Below are 19688 nucleotides of genomic sequence, written 5' to 3' on the forward strand. Positions count from 1 at the left end.
TGATGTTGAAGCTTTTTTCATCACTCTCAATTCTGATGTTAGAGTAGAGATGTTTTTGAAAACCCATTTTTCTTTACAGTCCTGTTTGTTCAATGTCTTGCTCGAAGGCTTTGTTTACTTCTCCTTCATCTGAATTGTCATATGGGTTCATAGTCTCCTCGGCCTTCTTAGCTTTCCTGAAAAATTTGGAAATATAATCATTCAGTCACTCAGCTAACAAAAATCTGTTATAAGAATGTTTTGCTATCGTTAAAATTAAGTTATGAAAAATGCTATTTCTGAACGTTCAAAATGTCCAGATTGTAAAAAAAAAAAAAGTTAAACGTTTTTCTTGTTTTTTTGCGAATGTTGGGAACATTGCATTATAACATTTTGCAAACATTGTTACTTTTGAATGTTCTCCGAACATTCTGACGAACTGACATTTTTCAGGGAAAAAGTTCCATGAACAATGTATAAATAACATTTTTGTGAACCTTGCCAGATCATTATCCATAATTCTGAGACGTTAGCTAACGTCTGAAACAAGTTCAGTTTTTGCAACAATGTAAGAAATTCAAAAACAAACTAGCTGTGGTCAAAATGTGGATTTCAATAATATTTTTAAAGCTCATATTTTACTATTTCTATAGAAAATAATTATTATAATAATGTGTATAATCCATAATATGGATGCTAAAAATAAAGTGTTACTTATTGTATTGTCCCAGAAAAGGATGTTGGATTATGTCATATTTGTGTATATATATTAATATTGTCTACAATGCATGTAGCTATACAGTATGTAGCTGTTATGATGATGATGCAATTCCAACAAACATACCAATCTGTTATACGAACAAGAATTGCATAATTCACTGTCACTAAAATGTTTCTAAACCACGTTCGATGATTGACTCATTCTTGAAGGGGCTTCCCTTCTAGTACTTACTTCTTCCTGTTTAATACCCCTGTGGTAATAAGATAAATCCCTCCACACACAGTTACTCCCATTACCACTCCAAACACCACCAGCCAAACTGTGATTTTTTCCTCTTTGGGTGGAGCTAATGTTGTTTGCAGCCCAACAAATTCCAATGTTTCATCATTGAGTAGAAATGCACCATTGAGACGTTCTCTTGACAGCCTGTGAAGAGTTAACAAGGGAAGTTCTTTAGTCACAGGAACAATCGCTTTAGTTCCTCATAATTATGTCATGTTATGGCACCCAATATTCATTCATTTCCAAAATATTAAATGTATTCAGTCGTTGAGTTGAGATTAAGAATAAAACATGGAATAGTCACAATAATATTCTGTTTTCAAATGTTTTATATCAATAAAATAGTTTATAGTTAATATATTAAAATATATATTCATAATATATAAATAAAATAGTACATATATATATATATATATATATATATATTCTATAATCTAAATAATAATAATGTATTATTCAATATACAATATTTAATGTTCTTTATTTCTATATTTTGTGGTTTCAAGAAATACCAGATAGCCTCTTCTACTTCTGCCTTGGGAATAACTGTGTCTGGTAAGGTTGGATCCATCACAACAAAATAAAAGGAGATTCTGGCGGTCTCATTGTACGTGTGGATGTTCTCTGGCCTGCGTGCAACAAATATGTTCATTTTATGATGAAAATGATTCAGGTCTCATTACTCTGATGTGCAGTTAGTGAAGGATAAGGATACTTACATGAAATTCTTTTCTATTTTCTTTACTTCCAAGTAGTACTGGCGCATGGCAAAGCCCATAGTGGACTTAAAGAGATACATTTCATTTGTATTCCAGGGGTACTGGAGATAAGAATGAACAATAATTAGCAAATTAACATTCTATTTGTATCTGTAATTCATTATGAGTGTTAAAATTGAAAGAGACTCACTGCTTTATCTCCCATGGCGGATTTTAGGCTTATTCTGACTTTGAAGGCGTTTTCTGAATCTGCACGATTTATATAGGAAGCTGTAATAAGTAAGTGAGTAAGACAACATGCCTACTGAAAAATGTTGTCATTTTTCAACAGACAGTATGTTGGCATGTCAATACTGGAACTTTATTTGGACTGTATTGATGGATGAAGGTAATTTAACCATAGATATATTATTAATAGAATCTACAGAAATTTAACCATTTTTAATACACCCCCTCATTTAGTAGTTACTTTTGCTTTTTGTTTCTTACATCTATCAGTTTCTCACATTAACTGGGAGGACTTTTACTTTCTGTAAAAGAAAAGTAAGGTTTATATTCAAATGAAATACTAACTTGGGTTGATATTGACGTTCCAGCCGGGCACTCTGTTGTTCTTCTGGTTCTCCTGCTTTAGCCACTCCATGAGAGTGCTGAAGTAATGTAGCAGTGGCTGGGAGTCTATCCTCGTGGTCCCTGCAATATCTTCCAGAGCACGAGTCCAAGACTTGGATCGGCCTAACTCAAGCATATGCCTGCGGACCATCAAAGAATACAAGTCAACTGCAGTGTAAAGTTAAAAGTAGAAAGTATATCAGTAAGCAATATCAAAGACACAAAGCATTCTGCACACCTGAGTTTGTTCCCAGCTTCGGTTGAGTTGGTAATGTCACATTTGTGAAGGGGACCGGTGTGGCCAGCTGCCTCACATAATGCCTCTTGAAACTGGAACTGATATATGGTTCTAGTGAAGTACCTATTAGAGAAACAAGACATAGCTATTCATATGACTATTAGCCATAGATTTAGCCTACTGTATTGCACAAAGAAAGACTTAATTCAGAAAATAATTCTGGCTATACAAATTATTACAGATGCAGATTTCCCAATTCATTTCAGATTCTCAAGCTCTCGGTTCGATTCATTGTGGTAGGCTCATGTCTCAGCTATAATCGGTGTTGGGTGTGACACATTACTAAATTATTTACTATAATTAATTACTTTTCCCTTGAAAAAGTAAAGTAAGAGACTAATTTAATTACAGTTACTTCTGATGTAATTGCATACTGTATAAACTATAGAACAATTCTATATATATAAAAAAATGGTCGATTTAAATAATTTAAATACTTTGGTCAGTTCAAGAATAATTTATGCAATTTTTTTATTTGACAGATTTAAAAGAACAGTTTCATGTCTATCCTTGTATTGTTCAACTGGTCGAGATTTATATGGTTTTTAGAAAGTACTAGTAATAAGTAATACAGACAATCTAATTACACTGTTGAAGATGTCATTAATAGCTAGTAATGAATTACTTCTTTAGAGTAACTTACCCAACACTGGTTTATAAAGTGCATTTTGTTTAAATATGAAAAACGTTCTTTCTCAGCTAATGCTGTAAATAACACAATCAGGTTTTTTCTTTTTAAAGAACCAGCTCAATTGAAAGTACTGGCTCAAAAGAGTCATTTGTTTTTGGAATTGAGTTACCCTGGTCGCGCAATATGTTCTGATTCACTACAAAGAACCGTCTCAAAAGAGTAATTTGTTTAGGGAATCGGCTACATTGGTCCTGCATCATGTTCTGATTAACTACAAAGAACCGTCTCAAAAGAGTCATTTGTGTCTGGAATATATGCAATGTATGTTTCTATTCACTAAAAAGAACTGACTCGTAATTTGTTCATGAATTGGACTACGGAGGTCGCGTTGTGTGTTTGTTCTGTGCGGTCTGCGAAGATCTCAATATAAAGACGTTTCTGGCTATTATTTCGTGGCAAACTGTATTTTTATTGCATCGCCTTTAACACAGACTTCACATTCACAACTAATGTGAAATATGGACTGTTTTAAGATTTGAGATCAGGACTGTTCAAATAAAAACGCAACTTATGCAGTGACAAAGACAATCAGCACTTTGTCAGATGCAACCCTTTATTGCATTACCTGATAAAAGAATAATCCCCAGACACATGGAAAAGTGCAGGTGGGTCACAATACGACTCATCTCTAGGCACAGCCTCAGCCACTCCAACTAGTTCTCTCCTGCGGTAACAAATGTGATGAGCCACACTGAATAAAACTTCACAATGTTTGGATTCTGATCCTACGTTTTTTCTTTCACTCACTTCATTTGCCACCAACGGAGCATCCACTCGTCTTTGGGAATTGTCTCTTTAAAGGCTTGCCACCTCCATTCCTCCAGCATGTAGGTGAAGGGCAGAGTGGCCACGATGGTGAGGGCCTGCTTCAACAGGAAGTTAATCTCGGTCTCTGTGCATACAGAAAACGTTTTGGTAAAGAATGATCTGCTAAAATCAGTTTATGTTCATTTAGATGAAGTCAGACTCCTGACTCGGCATGCAATGGCCCTTTACCATAGTCCTCCTTGAAATCAGAAGGCAGAAGGCCCAATGACTGCAGGTGAGAAGGAGTGGCAGCAGAAAGAGACATGATCTCTCCGACAGCTTCATGGAAGCCTTCGTTAGCACCGTCTCTCAGCAGGTATGAGAGGTTACGGTAGGCCATTTGGTATTGGTTATGTCCCATCTCATGGTGAACAGTTAAGAAATCATCCATGTTCACTTTAGTGCACATTTTGATTCTGTAAAAAAATTAAATAATTCATTTTAAAATAATAATTGCTATACTTTTGAAATGTTCTATTGATGATAATGCTGAAAATTCAGGTTAGCCATCACAGAAATAAATTACATTTTAAAATAAATTCAAATGGAAAGTTATTTTACAGTATTAAGGTTTTTTATCAAATAAATGTAAACAGCAAAAGGAAATAACTGAATTGAATTCTTTAAATTAGTATCTTATCTACCAGTTAATCATTACCAAGCATAGCAGTATTATCAGCCCCACCTGAAGTCCTCTCGGTTTCCCATGTCCCATGCGGTAGGATGGCACACCACATCTCTTCCTTCAGGTTTAATAAACATTGAGTTGCTCCAGAAGTTGTCAAACATTGCAGACATGTTTACGGACATAAAGAATTTTTCTGCCTCTTTAAACAGGCGCATTTCATCCCAGCCCTGAAATGGACAGTGGTATCAAATAATTAAAAAAAGAGCATGACTCCATAATCTTCAGGGATGCTTTTATTGCTCCAGCTAAAGAACAAAATGATTAATATAATAGATTACATTTAATCTTTGATCAAATAAAATGTGAACTGACCTTGTACTGTTATATCATATATAAAGATAAAAGATAAAACCTTGGAGATAAAGAGGCGCTCAGCTCAGAGCAAAAGGGTATGGTATAGAAATAAACAAGTCACATGTCTTACCTGGGCCACCATTGAAGAGCTCACATCAATATCAGGCTTTTCTGGATACGGGATCATGAGAGGATACAGATTGGTCCAAAACCTCCCCCACATATCACCTGAATGCGAAATGTCAGAAAATATCACCCATATCTCCACATTTCATATGTATTATATTATCAATCATTAATACCACTGTTTTGGCACTGTGAATCACTTAATAATATTCCATATATTACCAAGCAGATGTGCTGGAAGACAACCGTCAGAAGCGATGTGTCCAGGATAGACGCCTTGCAGTTTTGCTCTCACATAAGCATGAAGCTCTTTATACAATGGTAAGATCTGGAACATCATATCAAGTGTGAGTTTCTGAATCAAAACCAAAGAAAGTCTTGTTTTGACGTTTTTTTTTTTGACCAACCTCCTTGTAAACACGCCTGGCATCTTCCATAACTTGGTCTCGGGAGTAACTGTATTCGGGTCCATCGATGGTTTCGTAATCCCCCCTCCAATAATCTCCATGGTCTTCGTACTCTTTCAGAAAAACCAAAATTAAGTGAACAACTTTTATTGTTGGCCACCACCACCACATTAGCTGTCCATGTAGTTGAAGCAATAAAAGCAAAGGTCATTTCTGCTAACTAAAAACCTATTTCATAAAAGAACAGAGTTCGTACTGTTAAGTTTGGCGGCTTCGTTTTTCAGATCGACATATTTCTCATACAGGGGTCTCATCTTCATCCCTGTCGCCACTCTCCAGCCCTCCCACACATTCAGACGCTCGTCGTAGTCTCTGCTGTTTGCCATGATGCTCTCTAGGCCTAGTGAATGAAAAATGTGTTCAGGTCAGGTGAATTGGTAGTTTATGTTAAAAAGACATTCAATACAGTAGTGTTCAAAAGTTTGGGGTTGGATATTATATGTTTTTGAAAGAATTGTCTTATGGTCACCAAGGCTGCATTTTTAATATAAAAAATATAGCAAAAACTGTAATGTAATATTGTGCAGTGTTTGGGCCTGGTGATTCATTATTGAATCTTTTATTAAATCTTGAATCTAAATCTAAAATGATTACGACACAATAAACCTTTCTGGCCATTTTACCGTTCCTTCACCTTATGTTTCAAATATTATATCCACTTTTTCTAATAAACATCAATGTTCTTACCAAATTTCGACAATGGATCTGAGAATAGAAACTGACAGTTCCCTTTTTCAGGTTTGTACACGTGTATGAATGAAGCAGATCATAGAAGTCTTTTAGTTATGATTCTGTTATGATGTCTTTTATTATGACACAACAAACCTTTCTGGCCGTTTTACCTTTCCTTCACCTTATGTTTCAAATATTATATCCACTTTTTCTAATAAACATCAATGTTCTTATCAAATTTCAACAATGGATCTGAGAATAGAAACTGACAGTTCCCTTTTTCAGGGTTGTACACGTGTATGAATGAAGGAGATCATAGAAGCCTTTTACACAGACTCTTTTATTATCATGAGTATGAAAACAATCTGTTAATGATCCTGAGATTTCGCTTTATCATTAGGATGGTGATATGTATGCTGACATTACCTGGCTCCAAAGTCTGACAGTCAGAGGGGTCATCCATTTTGCACACAGTCGCTGTGTTGTAAATTGTGCTCATCTGTGACATGATATCCCTCAACTGTGATACACAAGGCATTCGGAGCATTTTAGTTTTAACACGCATGCAGGAGAAGTGAAACATGAAATCGTGGTGGAAAACATGAATGAGGTGACATTTTTGTAAATCAGCAATGTCATACTTACTTCGCTGGCCTTGTCAGGTGAAAGTGCCCCTGATCCTTTATCTTGGAGCTTTTGGAGCTGCATTGTAATCTCTGGATCGGAGATCTGATCGATAGGGAAGGCACTGGACTCCTCTGACTTCTTGTTGTAGTATTCGCTCCAGACTGCATATGCTTCAGCCTGAAGAGAAGTTTAAAGAGAACTCATTATAGAACACCCAATTTGTGATGTCAACAGCTGAATGGGTTAAAACTGTCTGCAGAAGATAGAAAAAGATGCTCAACTTGACTTGAACACCCATACCCATTTTCTACTGATGTTTTTCAATTAATATTTTCCCTAAAAATTTGATATTTTGTCATTTCAATAGTTGAACTGGTTAAAAACTTGATTCAAAAGCTCGAAAAAGATTCTTGTCAAGAACATCCATATCCAGGTGATACTGATTATTCAATTAATATTTTCCCCAAAAATGAGATGCTAAACTTGTCTGTTTACATCACACTTACCTCTTTATCTGCATTTTCCTGGGAAATATCTGTGTTGTAGGCCCAGGATGCAAGGGAATAATGGTACACGAGATTAGATGCCTCCTCATCAAATTTATTTATGAATTCCCTGGCTCTTTCCTCCACCGTCTGAGAGCAGGCCATGGAGGCCATGGCCAAAAGCAGGAGCCACCGAGCACACATCATGACAGCTCGTATCCCACCGACACTGACTCTGTTGTTTTCCCCATGCACGCTTTTATTGGAGGCAACTTAATTGCTTTGCCCTTTGACCAGTGCCATAACCTAATAGAATAACATTCTGTTTGAATGCAGGTGGGTTGGTTGGTTCCAGTAAATGAGTCTCACTGGACATTGCATAACATATTTTCTGCTCAAATTACCATATTTATAGTTTAGAAAAGTTTTATGAATAAAACGGCCATTATGATGCTAGAGTGTTCTGGACAGTTGCCAGGGTGCACATGAAATTTATCCAGAATTAGTTTTTTTAAAGGTTTAATTGGAAATGTCTTAAATGATTGAATAATACTTTCATCATTAAGGGGCTATTTCGATTTTTTCTAGTGATAAAGTATGTTTATAAGCTGCTTAGTTCATAAATTTAAATTACTTTTAAAAATAGATTAAAACTAAATTAATTAATTAAAACTAAATCCATAAAATCCCATGATGGGAACCTCCTAACAGGTTCTATGAAGCACCTGGAAAAACCCTTTAAGCCTTTTTCTTCTAACACATTGCTGAATTCGGAAATGCATAGGCTACTACTCTTACTATTCCTGTCATAGAAAGATATGGTAAACACAGTAAGAGTAGTAGGCCTATTTTAGTAACGTTATATTCCGAGCGCGTCTACACCCGGCGCGGCAACAGAGTGGCTGCATCCGAAATCACTTGGGTTGCATCCGAAAACGCATACTCTTTTGAGTGAGTAGATATTTTGAATAAGTAATTACTTCACGACCACTAAAGTACGTTCTATATTGTATGAATTTAATCTGGACGTACAACATTCGCCATGTTGTCATTATCATGTGACCTACAAGTGTCAGTTTGCGTCGCTTAACTGCCATTCACAAATCCTCTCCCACCCATGGCCTCATAGGATAAGTGTCCATCGTGCACACTTCAGAATGTGAATTCGGACATACTTCCTTTGTCTCATACTGATTTTCACCTACTAGTATGTGATTTTGGATGCAGCCATACTCTCTTGAGTAGGAACTTATTTTGAATAAGTAAGTAATTACTTCACGACAACGTACGTTCTATAGTAGTAGAGGTACTCGTCGCAGTGCTGTCATTATCATGTGACCTACCAGCGTCAGTTTCGTCGCTTCACTGCCATTCACAAATCCTCTCCCGTGGCCTCATGGGATAGTAAAGCCAGAGAATGTCTAATATGGCGAGAAGTTTCACTCTCACTACACTTCCGGCTTCTGAACTGGTTGCAGTTCCACTCTGATTCCATATGAGGGCGCTCACAGGACGAGTGCAGAATGAATGGAGGTCAATGGCGGTATACCCCTCAAAATACACTTTTCTCAGGATATAATTTTTTGTCTAGTAATTTGAATGTTGTATTCGAAAGGAGATGCAAAGAAATTACACATTGCTGGGTGTTAGATTTTTTAGAGTCACTTATTTGCTTTAAAAAAGTCTTTCAAAGTGTCAATGACGTCAGAAAGCTGACGTCATTAGCAGAATGCTAGCGAGTTATGGGCAACAACAACTCAACCTGTAAGAAATCAAAACGACATAAGTACTCGTTCATTCAACTTTCGACCTAAAACCCATGTTGAACTTGCAAAATCTACAATCAGATCTGAGATTTCTCAACGGCAATCGGGTGAAAGAGACAAATTTAGCCGTCTAGCCCCATTGACTCCCATTCATTTTGCACTCATGGCGAGCGCCCCCAGTGGAACTCTGGTGGTACTACAACCAAAATTCGGTACAATAGGGCTTAATAGGGAGTGGACAGGCTCTCCGTAGACGGGCTCTGGTAAAGCTTATGCACACATCTCGCCGGAAGTGGTAAGTCATCCGGGTACTTTCTGACACATACTACTTGTCACATTTTTTGTACGACTCGCGCCACATCAACTGTAGACAGAATCACTGATTTTGATGTGTTATCTGCTTTTGTCGCGTCATTTCAGCATTTTATTATATTTAATTGAAATGTGGGCTTCATATAAGGGCAGAGTACCTGCTGTTTTAGTAACAGCTAAAGCAAAACACACCAAAAATACAGATTTCTATAAAGAGACCTCTTTACTTGAGCAGCGAGTCCATTGTGCAAACATAATATAGGCCTATAAAAGCATAAATCACTGACCATAAAGGCTAAAGTAGTTCTTTATCAAGATAAGGTGATGACTCAGAGAGTTCATAATAAATTGGATTGAACAGAAAGATATTTCTACAGCTGGATATTGTGCTGAGGAACAGATAAATGTTTTAAATTTCTTCTGGAATAATGCCATAGATTGTTGAAATTGTTAGAACATTTTAATTTAGAGCCTTTACACCGGGTTTTAACCCCACGTTCTCTTTTCAATTACTAGTCTATACAATGCTCAGACAAACTTTCAGTTTTTAGTTTCAACTTTCTGAGTTTAAGCAGATTGCTAACAGATCTGTTTAATGTTTAGCTTAGCTCATCCATCAATGAGAAGATGTGGTTCTATCTGTTGTGTGGCTGTTTTATGGTTTCCATGTGAGGTTTTAAAGCAAAGGTTGGATTAAAGTAAGATAATCTTTGTCAGATAAAATCCAGCACACTAACAAAACGTGATTAAATGTTAACTAATACAATCATGATTAATAACTACACTTTCTTTCTGTCATACATTTTCTCAGTGTTCTTAAAATTACTTCCAATTTGATCCTTGTATTTTGTGAAAAATGAAATTTACAATTAGTTTAATTAAATATTAAATGTATTTAAAATGCAATTTGCAACCATGTTTTATCAAACCAGCCTGTAATTCAAGTTATCCTCCATATCTGTTAACCAGATTGCATCTTTATTTTCTATATTTGATTTCTTTATTTTATAATGATAAAATAAGACACTTCCTCGTATAAATACCATATATTGCCATCACAATTCTCGCAGTGTCATAATATGACCACCAGATGGTGATATCTTTTTGAATCCTTTGAATTTGAGCTGCTGCACTGCACTGATTTCACCACGAGAGGCTGCTATACACATATTTAGATCTTTTATCTGGAGTGGCTCTCATGACTGATCTTCATTAGCCTATATTCTTCTTTTTAATAAAAAAATAGTGACTAAATTCTGAAAAAGTTAGAGTAACTCCTTGGTCATCACGTTCACTTCTCAGATCTATAGGCTACACACCACTAGGCTACCACTGTTCAGTTAACCTTGCGTATTTGGACAACAGTGTTTTTCAGCCCTAAGCATCTCTAAGTCCTCGACAAAAGAGTGGATAAAGTTTATCCGAACGATTCTTCTAACCGGAAAACCGCTGTGCTGATGTAATACTGCAGCCTTTGCTGTTACTTTACGTGGTCACCTTTGTGGAAATCACAATGGAGCATTTACGTAGTCAGGGATTGTGAATGAACTTTTTCATTTCAGCAGATTGAAAAGATATTGAACTGTCTATATGGGAGGAAGGAAGAGTTAAAAATGTGGTTTAAAAATAAATAAATAGATAGATAGATTTACATAACCACCACACCCTCCCAAATTATTTTGAAGTTGTATTATAATAGAAAATAATAGCCTATTTTTTAATGCATAATAAGGTTACTTTATTTTAAGGTGTCCGTGTTACAGTGTAATCATATAAGTAGCCTGCTGAGTTATAATAATATCTACATGTAGCCTACATAGAGTTAGTGTGGAATAGGGGTTGGTTTAGGGTTAGTTGCAAAATTTAAAATGTACCTGCAACAAAAAGACATCGAGTTAAAGCTGTTAAAACAAAATGCATTACAAGTCTCTAATTGTTTCAAGAACACCTTCTATCTAGAACACTGGTTGCTTGACTAGATGAATTAATCAAAGCTATATACACGTGCCTGTTAGACCATCATCTATGGAAGCATTTTTCTTTTAAAAACTAATACGGTTAAGGCCTGGCTCGTGAATATTAATGAAGCATCTGACTGGACGCCTACCAGGCGACGTCATCGTGTCCTAATTAATATTAAAGTAGCACGCCTTCTCCATAGTAGAATGTGTAATTTCTCTCCGCTCCTGGCACAAGTAGACCAGTCCGTGTTTTTGCAAAGCCTCTCTCAATCCAACCTCAGCCTCAAAGCCCTGAAAGAACCCAGCAGCCTACCAAAAAGCATCCAGGACCAGAGGAGGAGCAGAGATTTTCACTGAGAAACCTCCATCCCTTGTGTGAGCTCCTCTAACGGGAGAGCTGAAGTGATGGCGGGTTGCGCGGAGGATTCGTGGATTTTTGCTTGACAGGCACCAGAATCTTCTGTTGGATTAGTTGATTTACTCATTTATGGGGGATTTGCATTTACCTACTGAAAAATGCCTTTTGCCAAACGGATCGTTGAGCCCCAGCTGCTGTGCAGACATCCCATCCCTAATGATGAAGGGTTACTGTTCGAGGATCTGTGCTCTATCACCAATGTGGCTCTATCCCGGACCCTGCGGCAGCTCTCCGACCTGTCCAAACACGCCTGCTCCTTATTTCAGGAGCTTGAGAACGAAATAATCTCCACAAACCAACGGGTTTGGGCTTTGCAGAACAAAATAGGCAAAATTCAGCAAACCGCCAGTGCGCTGGATCCAAAACTGGAGGCTGTGCGTAAGTAAACCATTACGCGTAAATTAAATGGCTTGGCGATTTTACACATGAAAGTGGGGTGGTTTTTAAATTATTGGAAAAGAATGAATGAGTATGTTGGTTATATGTATCAAGTCACATGTAGACACTGCCTCGAAGCTTTGCCGAGCAAATTATAATGTGTCACACGCCTGTATGCGTATAACCAACACCTGCACCGTGACCGGGTGCGCTTTTCGCTGCGAATCGAAAAACGTCTTGCCACACAGTAACCCACTTCTGCATATTATTTTTTATAGTTTATATGTGTGATCGTTAAGATTTTTAAGACATAAGGAGGCTGTTGGTCATTTTCAGCAGCTGTTTGGAGAGAGGGGCGTGTAGGTGCCATGGCTATTTCAATTCCACTGCTTATTAAAATAGGTAAACGCAACAGCTATCTCTGCAGGTATGACATGGTTTTTATTTAATTAAAATTTATTTGAGTAATTTTTCGATCATAATAAGAATTATATAGTGTTTTCGTTTAAAACGCATAATTGCATAATCACATCTGCCATGCGCTAAAAAAAAATTTTTTTTTATTATGCTCAATTTTTCACAATCCTATTATAAAGCCGATATAAAATAAACTATTATGTCCTTGTGTCATATTAAACTGACACTGCACCCATCCAGCTAGTACAACAGAATTATATGCAAAAGATAAATCTAACCTAAAGGTTATCGGTGATGTGACATGTAAACACGACGAGACGAGATATCCTTGTCGCCCACACTTAAACAGTGGCTATGTTCTGAGAAAATTATGCATTTTACATCAAACTTCCAGGTTGTTGGATATTAAGGGTGTGGAGAGAAAATAAATACCCCAGTTGTTTGGATGCACCATTAAATGCAAAGCAACATCCACCTCATATCCATGGAGAAATGTCCAAAAAGGATAGTGAAAGAGGGATATCCATAAAATATGCGATTTAAAAACCCTCCTCTTACATCATTTCAAATGCATGGGCAGAACCCAGGCCCCTTCTTTGAAATAAAATGCTACAGCCTCAGCGCCCTTGTCAAGCCTCTGAGGAGATCATAGCCTCATGTGGATCATAGCCTCAGCACTGGGTGCTGCTGTATAGCTTTAATTATAAGCGGATGTTAAGCTGCAGTGGGGCTAAACCCAGAGCATGAACACTGCACTAGAAAGATGGAGATTTCCCCCTCTGCTTTGAGGCAAATAGAAACTTCAAACTAGCACATTTACAGACGTTTGCAATGAGTTTGAATATCGTTTCGTTCCTGCCAATGCCTTGCGACGTGTTTTGAACCTGGTTACATCCAGGAATAAACTGATTTGACCCAAAAAAAAGATTAAGCCATGTAGGTCAAGCTAGGACCTGCTGAAATAATCTGTTTCTCCCTGAGTGATTATTACCATCGGACCAAAAACTACTTCACCCCTACAGCTCCTCTGCTCCTTACAGAATCCGTGTGCATTTTGGAGGACTCGTTGTTATTTGTCATGTTGCAGAGTTCAGAGCATGTCATGCCCTTGTAGCTTGGCAGAATGAGGTAAAGCTGGCAGTGTGTCTGGGTTTATTGGCATACCTGGGTAGACTGACATCCTCCCCTGCAGGATAATACAATGTTTTCTTCTTGGCAGGAATTAAAGGACATTTCAGATATGAGCTTTGCTTTGATTGATCCACTTATCATTTGATGGCAGGGTGTTCCTGTTTCATGTGCCATCGGAGTTTATAAGAGCACCAAACTAAAAATATCCATATGACATTGGAAATTAATGTCAAACTGATTTGACCATTGATTAAAATGTTAGCCTTGTTCCCAGCTAAAAGGGAACATTCTCAAAACTTTGGCTACGGTTCTGGCTAGTCATGAAGGGTGAACCTTGAAGAGTTCTTCCAGTAAAGTTAATAGAACGATCATTCAGCGTTATCTAGTCTTTAATAATGTTCTTAAAACATTAGCACAAAAACGCATTATACATTGGTCATTAAACCATTTCTAGAAATGTTTTAATTGGATGTTTGTCTAACATTTTGTAAATGTTATTACAGAGAACATTCAGAAGTAACGTTCCAATAAATGGAATGTTCTCTTAACGTTCGTATAGCTAAGAAAAATGTTTTTATACATTTTAAAAACTGGATGTTTTGAATGTTTAGAGAACTATTAGAAATAATGTTTGCACAACTTAATTGGAACGTTTGCAAAAACTTTCTTAAAACATATTTAAAAAAAAAAAATTTTGCTGTGTTTTGTCAACAAGCTCTGATGAAATAATACAAAGTTCTGTCATGAAACTCTAGATGGCGCATGCAAGCTCATAAGTCCTTAACCTAATCTGCTTACGATTACATCATTCTATAGGGTCTCCGCTGTATTGGTAGTCATGCACTGTCCCAAATGGCACACTCATATGCACTTTTGGTCTTGTGGACTTGCAATGGCTCCCACGTGCACGTGTACGTTACATCCACAAGACTGTAGGGTGCCCAGTTGTCTTTTTAGTTGTCAGAAGGGTGCTCGTGAGCGCCCCTCTTTGCGGTCGATATGCTCCCTCGATGCTCCACAGCAGGCTTCTTCCCGACAGTCAAAGCGGCATTACATCACTAAAGTGCGGACTCGTAGGAAGACTGTGAGTGTTTAGGGTGCCATTTGGGACAGGGCCCAATTCAAAGGCTGCATCCTTCGAAGGCCACGAAGGTTGGACTGAGCGTTGTTAACGTTTTAGCCTATGTAGGATTGTTCTTGTCGTCTAGCAACTTCGTCGCGTCGCGGTGACGCAATCGGCCTTCGAATGCAGCCTCTGAATTGGGACACAGAAAATGAGCTTCCCCAGCTCCACCTGTATAGATCTGCTATGGGGGTGATTCATGTATGCTTGTACAGCAGCAGCATGTCTTACTTGCTCACAGCAGTGTGTTGTGTGTGTATTGGCAGTGTCAAGTTCCGTACTTGCTCTGCAGCAACAGCATTTATTCCACCAAGACTAACACATTAACATTGTCATACTCATTACCATGCCAAACTCTCCGAGAGTTGTCATGACAGAAATATATTTGCAAAAATATCTTTTATCACTTTTATTATTAAATACAACAGTAACAGCTTTTCTTTTATTTATTTTTTCTTTTATTGAGGCATTTATGCATTTTTTCCCCCCATTTGTTAGGGTTCAGGCATGTCTCTAATCAACATTATACATTCACTTTAACCTCCAAAAGGCTTGATCTTCTCAAACATCAAACACCTGAAGACGGTCAGAGCTATACTGTATGATTCTGACTGTGGATTTCTTGAGAAAAGCCCAAAATCCAGAGATTTCCAAAAGCCTGTTCCACATCAAAAAGGTTGGATTCATCCCTGGTGTTATCCTGTAGTCTGGTTAATGTAGATAAAAGAAACTAATTACCAACAATGATAGAGTACAGTCTACGAATGTGTTTGTATGTCGCGTGATTAAAGGAGGACAGTGTTATGCTAAAGCTGGTTGATGTGTCTGACTTTACAGTCAAAATAAAAAGATTAAAAGCGAGGGATTTTGCTGTCTTAAGTATTGAGGAGCACAAACTTATGCTAGTCTGTAATTTTGGCACTCTTTAACAGACAGACAATTCTTGAGAAGCTTGACTTTTTTGCACTAATTTCAAGATTCAGATTCATGGTTTTTATGTTTAGAGAATTAATTTTGACATAAAGCATTAGGAAAAGATGGACAATTAAGAAATATTACCTTGCATTTGATTATAAAACATTGGTTTGTGAACAACTGTGCTGGGGGCCTCCAACTATCTCATTGTGCGTGTGATAGCCCTTTATGGCTCGATTAGTGTAAACGATCCTAATCCCATAATTGCAGTGTATTGTCATGTTATTCCAGTGATGGTGTGTGGTGCCAGGAACGACACCCTCCTGAATTTGAATGGACAGTTGGCCATATAACTTTAATTGTGACCTTTGTCTCTGTAGATCCACTCCAGATCTTTTTCATTTGAAAAGGTTTAGATGATTTGCAAGAACCAACAGCTCCAAACTTTAATTTACAAAACATTGAATACAATCATTATATCATTTAATTAAATACCCAGCTAACAAACATATGTTCTAAGAATGTTTTGCTAATGTTCATATTTAGTTATGAACATTCAAAACGTACAGTTTTATAAAGGTTTTTTTAAGAAAAATTCATGGTTATGTGAAAGTTAAGGGAACATTCCATTTTATCGTTTTGCAAACGTTATGGGAATGTTGCTTTTGAACGTTCTGAAACAAGAAGTAACATTTTAAAAACAATGTTAGGCAAACACTCAACTAAAACATTTCAGAGAACAAACTTCCATGAACAAGGCATAAATGTTTTTGTTCTAACGTTTCGAGAACATTATTGAAGATCAGATAACTTTGATTGAACGTTTTATTAACGCTACCGTTAACTTTGAGAGAATCTTGCTAGAATGTTAGCTAAAGTTCTTAGAACATTAAAACTACTAAATGTAGTTTCCGAGAATTCTTGTTGCAAACATCATGCATTTAGAAACACAATATGTACAGCACAGAAACTCAATGTTACAGACAATAAATTCACACAATAAACAGATGGAATTTACAAACAATAGACAAAGTCAAAGTCATAAAATAGCTAGAGCAACATCCTGTAACAATGACAATTGTGTGAATTGTTGTTATTATTGTGATTGTCACAGTTTTAAAATGGCTGTAGTGAGGTGGGATATTAAGGTGTATAGTGCAATAAATGTGATGTAATGTATGTCCAATATATGGAGAGGGGGGTCCATATAAATCATGTCGCTGTGTCATGTGTGTGTAAGCTGACAGATAGTGTTGTTGATTATTTGGAAAAAACTAAAACTGTTCTTACATTTTGAGGTATTTGCATATATGCTCCTTAGTCTTGGTCCTGCAGGAGGACAATGCTGCAAATAATCTATACCTTTAAAGGGATAGTTCAGCCAAAAAATGAAAATTCTGTCATTGATTACTCATCCTCATGTCGTTCCAAACAAGAATAGTTTTTGTGCGCAAAAAAAACAAAAACAACGACTTTATTCAACAATTTCTTCTCTTCCGTGTCGGTCTCTGATGCTGTTCATGTTGCAAACACAGTGCAGAAATTGTTGAATAAAGTCGTTATTTTTGTTTGTTTTTTTGCGCACAAAATCGATTCTTGTCACTTCATAAAATTAAGGTGGAACCACTGTAGTCACATGAACGATTTCTACAATGTCTTTACTACCTTTCTGTGCCTTGAAAGTGGCAATGATGTTGCAGTCTATGTGGGATCAGAAAGCTCTCGGATTTCATCAAAAATATCTTAATTTGTGTTCCGAAGATGAACTTACAACATTAAGGTGAACTTACGTAAGTTGCAACTTGGAACGACATGACATTCATTTTTGGGATGATATTCATTCTTGAAATATTTGAGCAGTGCATAAAAATGATGAGTACATATGTCAATGCATCACATTGCATAACAGCACAGAACAAAAACAGCTACAGTACCTCACACAGCATTGTGTCTAGTCTTGGATCTAATCCATTCTGGGACGCTTTACTCTTTCCATCCTGGAAGTGAGAAGGCCTGTGATCTGGCCTCCCCAGCGAGGATGGGTAGAGATTACCTTGCCTGGCCCCGGACCTGTTTAATTAGACAAGATCTCTCCCAGAGCATACAGCCGTTTGCAGGTTTTACTAATGAAGGGGAAGACACCAGGCTGAGAAAAGTCGACTCGTAGCGACTGGAGAAACAGTTTTGACTTGTTACGCTTAACAGCCTCACCAATGTGTCTAAAACAGAAACTGCCTCAACTTTGTACTGTTGAAAACTGCATTGCGTATATGTATGATTTAAGGAAACCTCTGAGGTTGAATCGTTTTAATCATAATTCTTGCAATAATTGTTGCTATTCTTACAAAAAAAGAAATGGCATTTAAAAATATGGCAACACTTTATAATAAGGTCTTATTTGTTAAAGGCAGGGTAGGTAGAAATGGTCTAAAAATTTTATTTTTCAAATTTGTTTAAACTTTATGTACATATCAATACATAATTAAAATGTAAGTACTCTGAAAAAGAAAGTATCAAAATCGAGTGTCTGTAGACCTCTCACGACTGTTTTAAAGACATCTCATTATTTCCATTCACTCCACCCCCTCATTTCTGTGCTTCTTCCAAAGCCACGCCCCCAAAACACATGAACGCGCGACTCCGACCGCTGAGCTAGAGGACGCATTATTTACCTGAGACAAGCGGAGGGGAAGGGGCATTTTTTTGCCTGGTTTGCCTTCACTAACTGCATATGCCGGTACTGTAAATTTAGATTGCTCTTTCTCTGCCATTGTTTTGGTATTCCTAGGTTCAGTGCCTTCTTCTTCTTCTTCTTCGATAGATTTTATTGGCAGCTTGCAAACATAGTGCATTACCGCCATCTACTGGACGGAGGTGTGATCAGGTTCCGTGCCTCTCGCACTCCTCAAATCAAACGGTCGCGCGCAAGTGGGCAGGTGCTGTGTGGCAAAAGGGTGGTTGCCATGGTTGCGAGAGAGTGACAGTCGCCTAAGCCAATCCTTTGATTCGTCCCGAATCGAAATAATGAGCTGTGTTTAATACAGATTAAACGGTCTAGAGTCACTTGATTTTTATACTCTTTTTTTCAGAGTTCTTACATTTTAATTATGTATTGATATATATAGAAAGTTTTAACAAATTTGGATCTTTAATTTTTAATAAATCCTACCTACCCTGCCTTTAACATTGGTATTTGCATAAACAAATGAGCAAAAAAAATTGTTTTTAAGCATTTATTATACGTTAACAATAGTTTATATATATATAGAGAGAGAGAGAGAGAGAGAGTGTATTTGTTCAATCATGGTGTAAAAAATAAGACATTTTAAACATTTAAGACATTAAATGTTTAGAAAAAGACATTTAAAAAATACATGTATTATATATATATATATATATATATATATATATTCCATACCAGCAGAATAGTAACAGAAGCCTGAGGGAGAGGGGCTCTAACCTTTTAACAGAGCCCACTGCAGCATCCACTCTCTTTGCTCTAAGAGCCCCTGGAGCCAAATTCATTGTCCTGTAGCTTTAGACCCCCACCCCCACCCCCCACCCTCACACAGAAAATGATTTTGTTTGTTTGTACATACAAAAATACATGTAAATGGAAATACACATATAAAAGACACAGGCAAACACTTGCAAGCAAGAAAACACACTTAGCACACACTCCTTCTTCCATTCTCTGTTTGTCTTATAATAGGTCGAGGGCTCTCTGTCTTGTTCCGTTTTGATAAGTATCATACATAAATGAGTCTCAGTGGCCTGGAATTAAAGTAGCTATGTACGG

The 19688-nt window shown here is 37.1% G+C and overlaps 2 protein-coding genes across 3 annotated transcripts in view; one reads left to right on the forward strand and one right to left on the reverse strand.

The window, feature by feature from the left end:
• Positions 1 to 34: 34 nt before the first annotated feature.
• Positions 35 to 8864, reverse strand: ace2 (angiotensin I converting enzyme 2). Of its 2 annotated transcripts, none has more exons than XM_084396164.1 (19): positions 8812 to 8864; positions 7490 to 7774; positions 7002 to 7160; positions 6783 to 6876; positions 5881 to 6024; positions 5625 to 5737; positions 5440 to 5545; positions 5222 to 5319; positions 4795 to 4964; positions 4299 to 4525; positions 4050 to 4194; positions 3868 to 3966; positions 2552 to 2674; positions 2275 to 2453; positions 1892 to 1971; positions 1702 to 1802; positions 1495 to 1611; positions 932 to 1126; positions 35 to 176 (listed from the first exon to the last, which is right to left on the reverse strand). In XM_084396164.1, exons 2-19 carry the CDS (start codon positions 7673 to 7675, stop codon positions 74 to 76), a joined length of 2439 nt encoding a protein of 812 aa, XP_084252290.1. In that variant the 5' UTR covers positions 7676 to 7774; positions 8812 to 8864; the 3' UTR covers positions 35 to 73. The 2 variants fall into 2 exon arrangements, with proteins under 2 accessions (XP_084252290.1, XP_084252291.1); XM_084396165.1 differs by having other exon boundaries at positions 1892 to 1950; positions 8812 to 8858.
• Positions 8865 to 11944: 3080 nt separating this feature from the next.
• Positions 11945 to 19688, forward strand: part of nhsb (Nance-Horan syndrome b (congenital cataracts and dental anomalies)) — a 58385-nt gene continuing 50641 nt past the window's right edge. Inside the window, exon 1 of the mRNA XM_084396150.1 lies at positions 11945 to 12303. Within this exon, the coding sequence (XP_084252276.1) occupies positions 12024 to 12303 (280 nt within the window). The 5' untranslated portion in view covers positions 11945 to 12023. The remainder of the gene's footprint in view (positions 12304 to 19688) is intronic.

The sequence above is a fragment of the Rutilus rutilus genome, assembly GCF_951802725.1.
Source record: "Rutilus rutilus genome assembly, chromosome: 22".
NCBI classification, from domain to species: domain Eukaryota; kingdom Metazoa; phylum Chordata; class Actinopteri; order Cypriniformes; family Leuciscidae; genus Rutilus; species Rutilus rutilus.

Coding starts and splice junctions, on each gene's coding strand:
- ace2 (XM_084396164.1), bottom strand. CDS start 7,675: ATGATGTGTGCTCGGTGGCTCCTGCTTTTGGCCATGGCCTCCATGGCC. Junction 4,526..4,794: donor GGAAACCGAGAGGACTTCAG/GTGGGGCTGATA, acceptor ATTTTTTTACAG/AATCAAAATGTGCACTAAAG. Junction 2,454..2,551: donor GAAGCTGGGAACAAACTCAG/GTGTGCAGAATG, acceptor GATGGTCCGCAG/GCATATGCTTGAGTTAGGCC.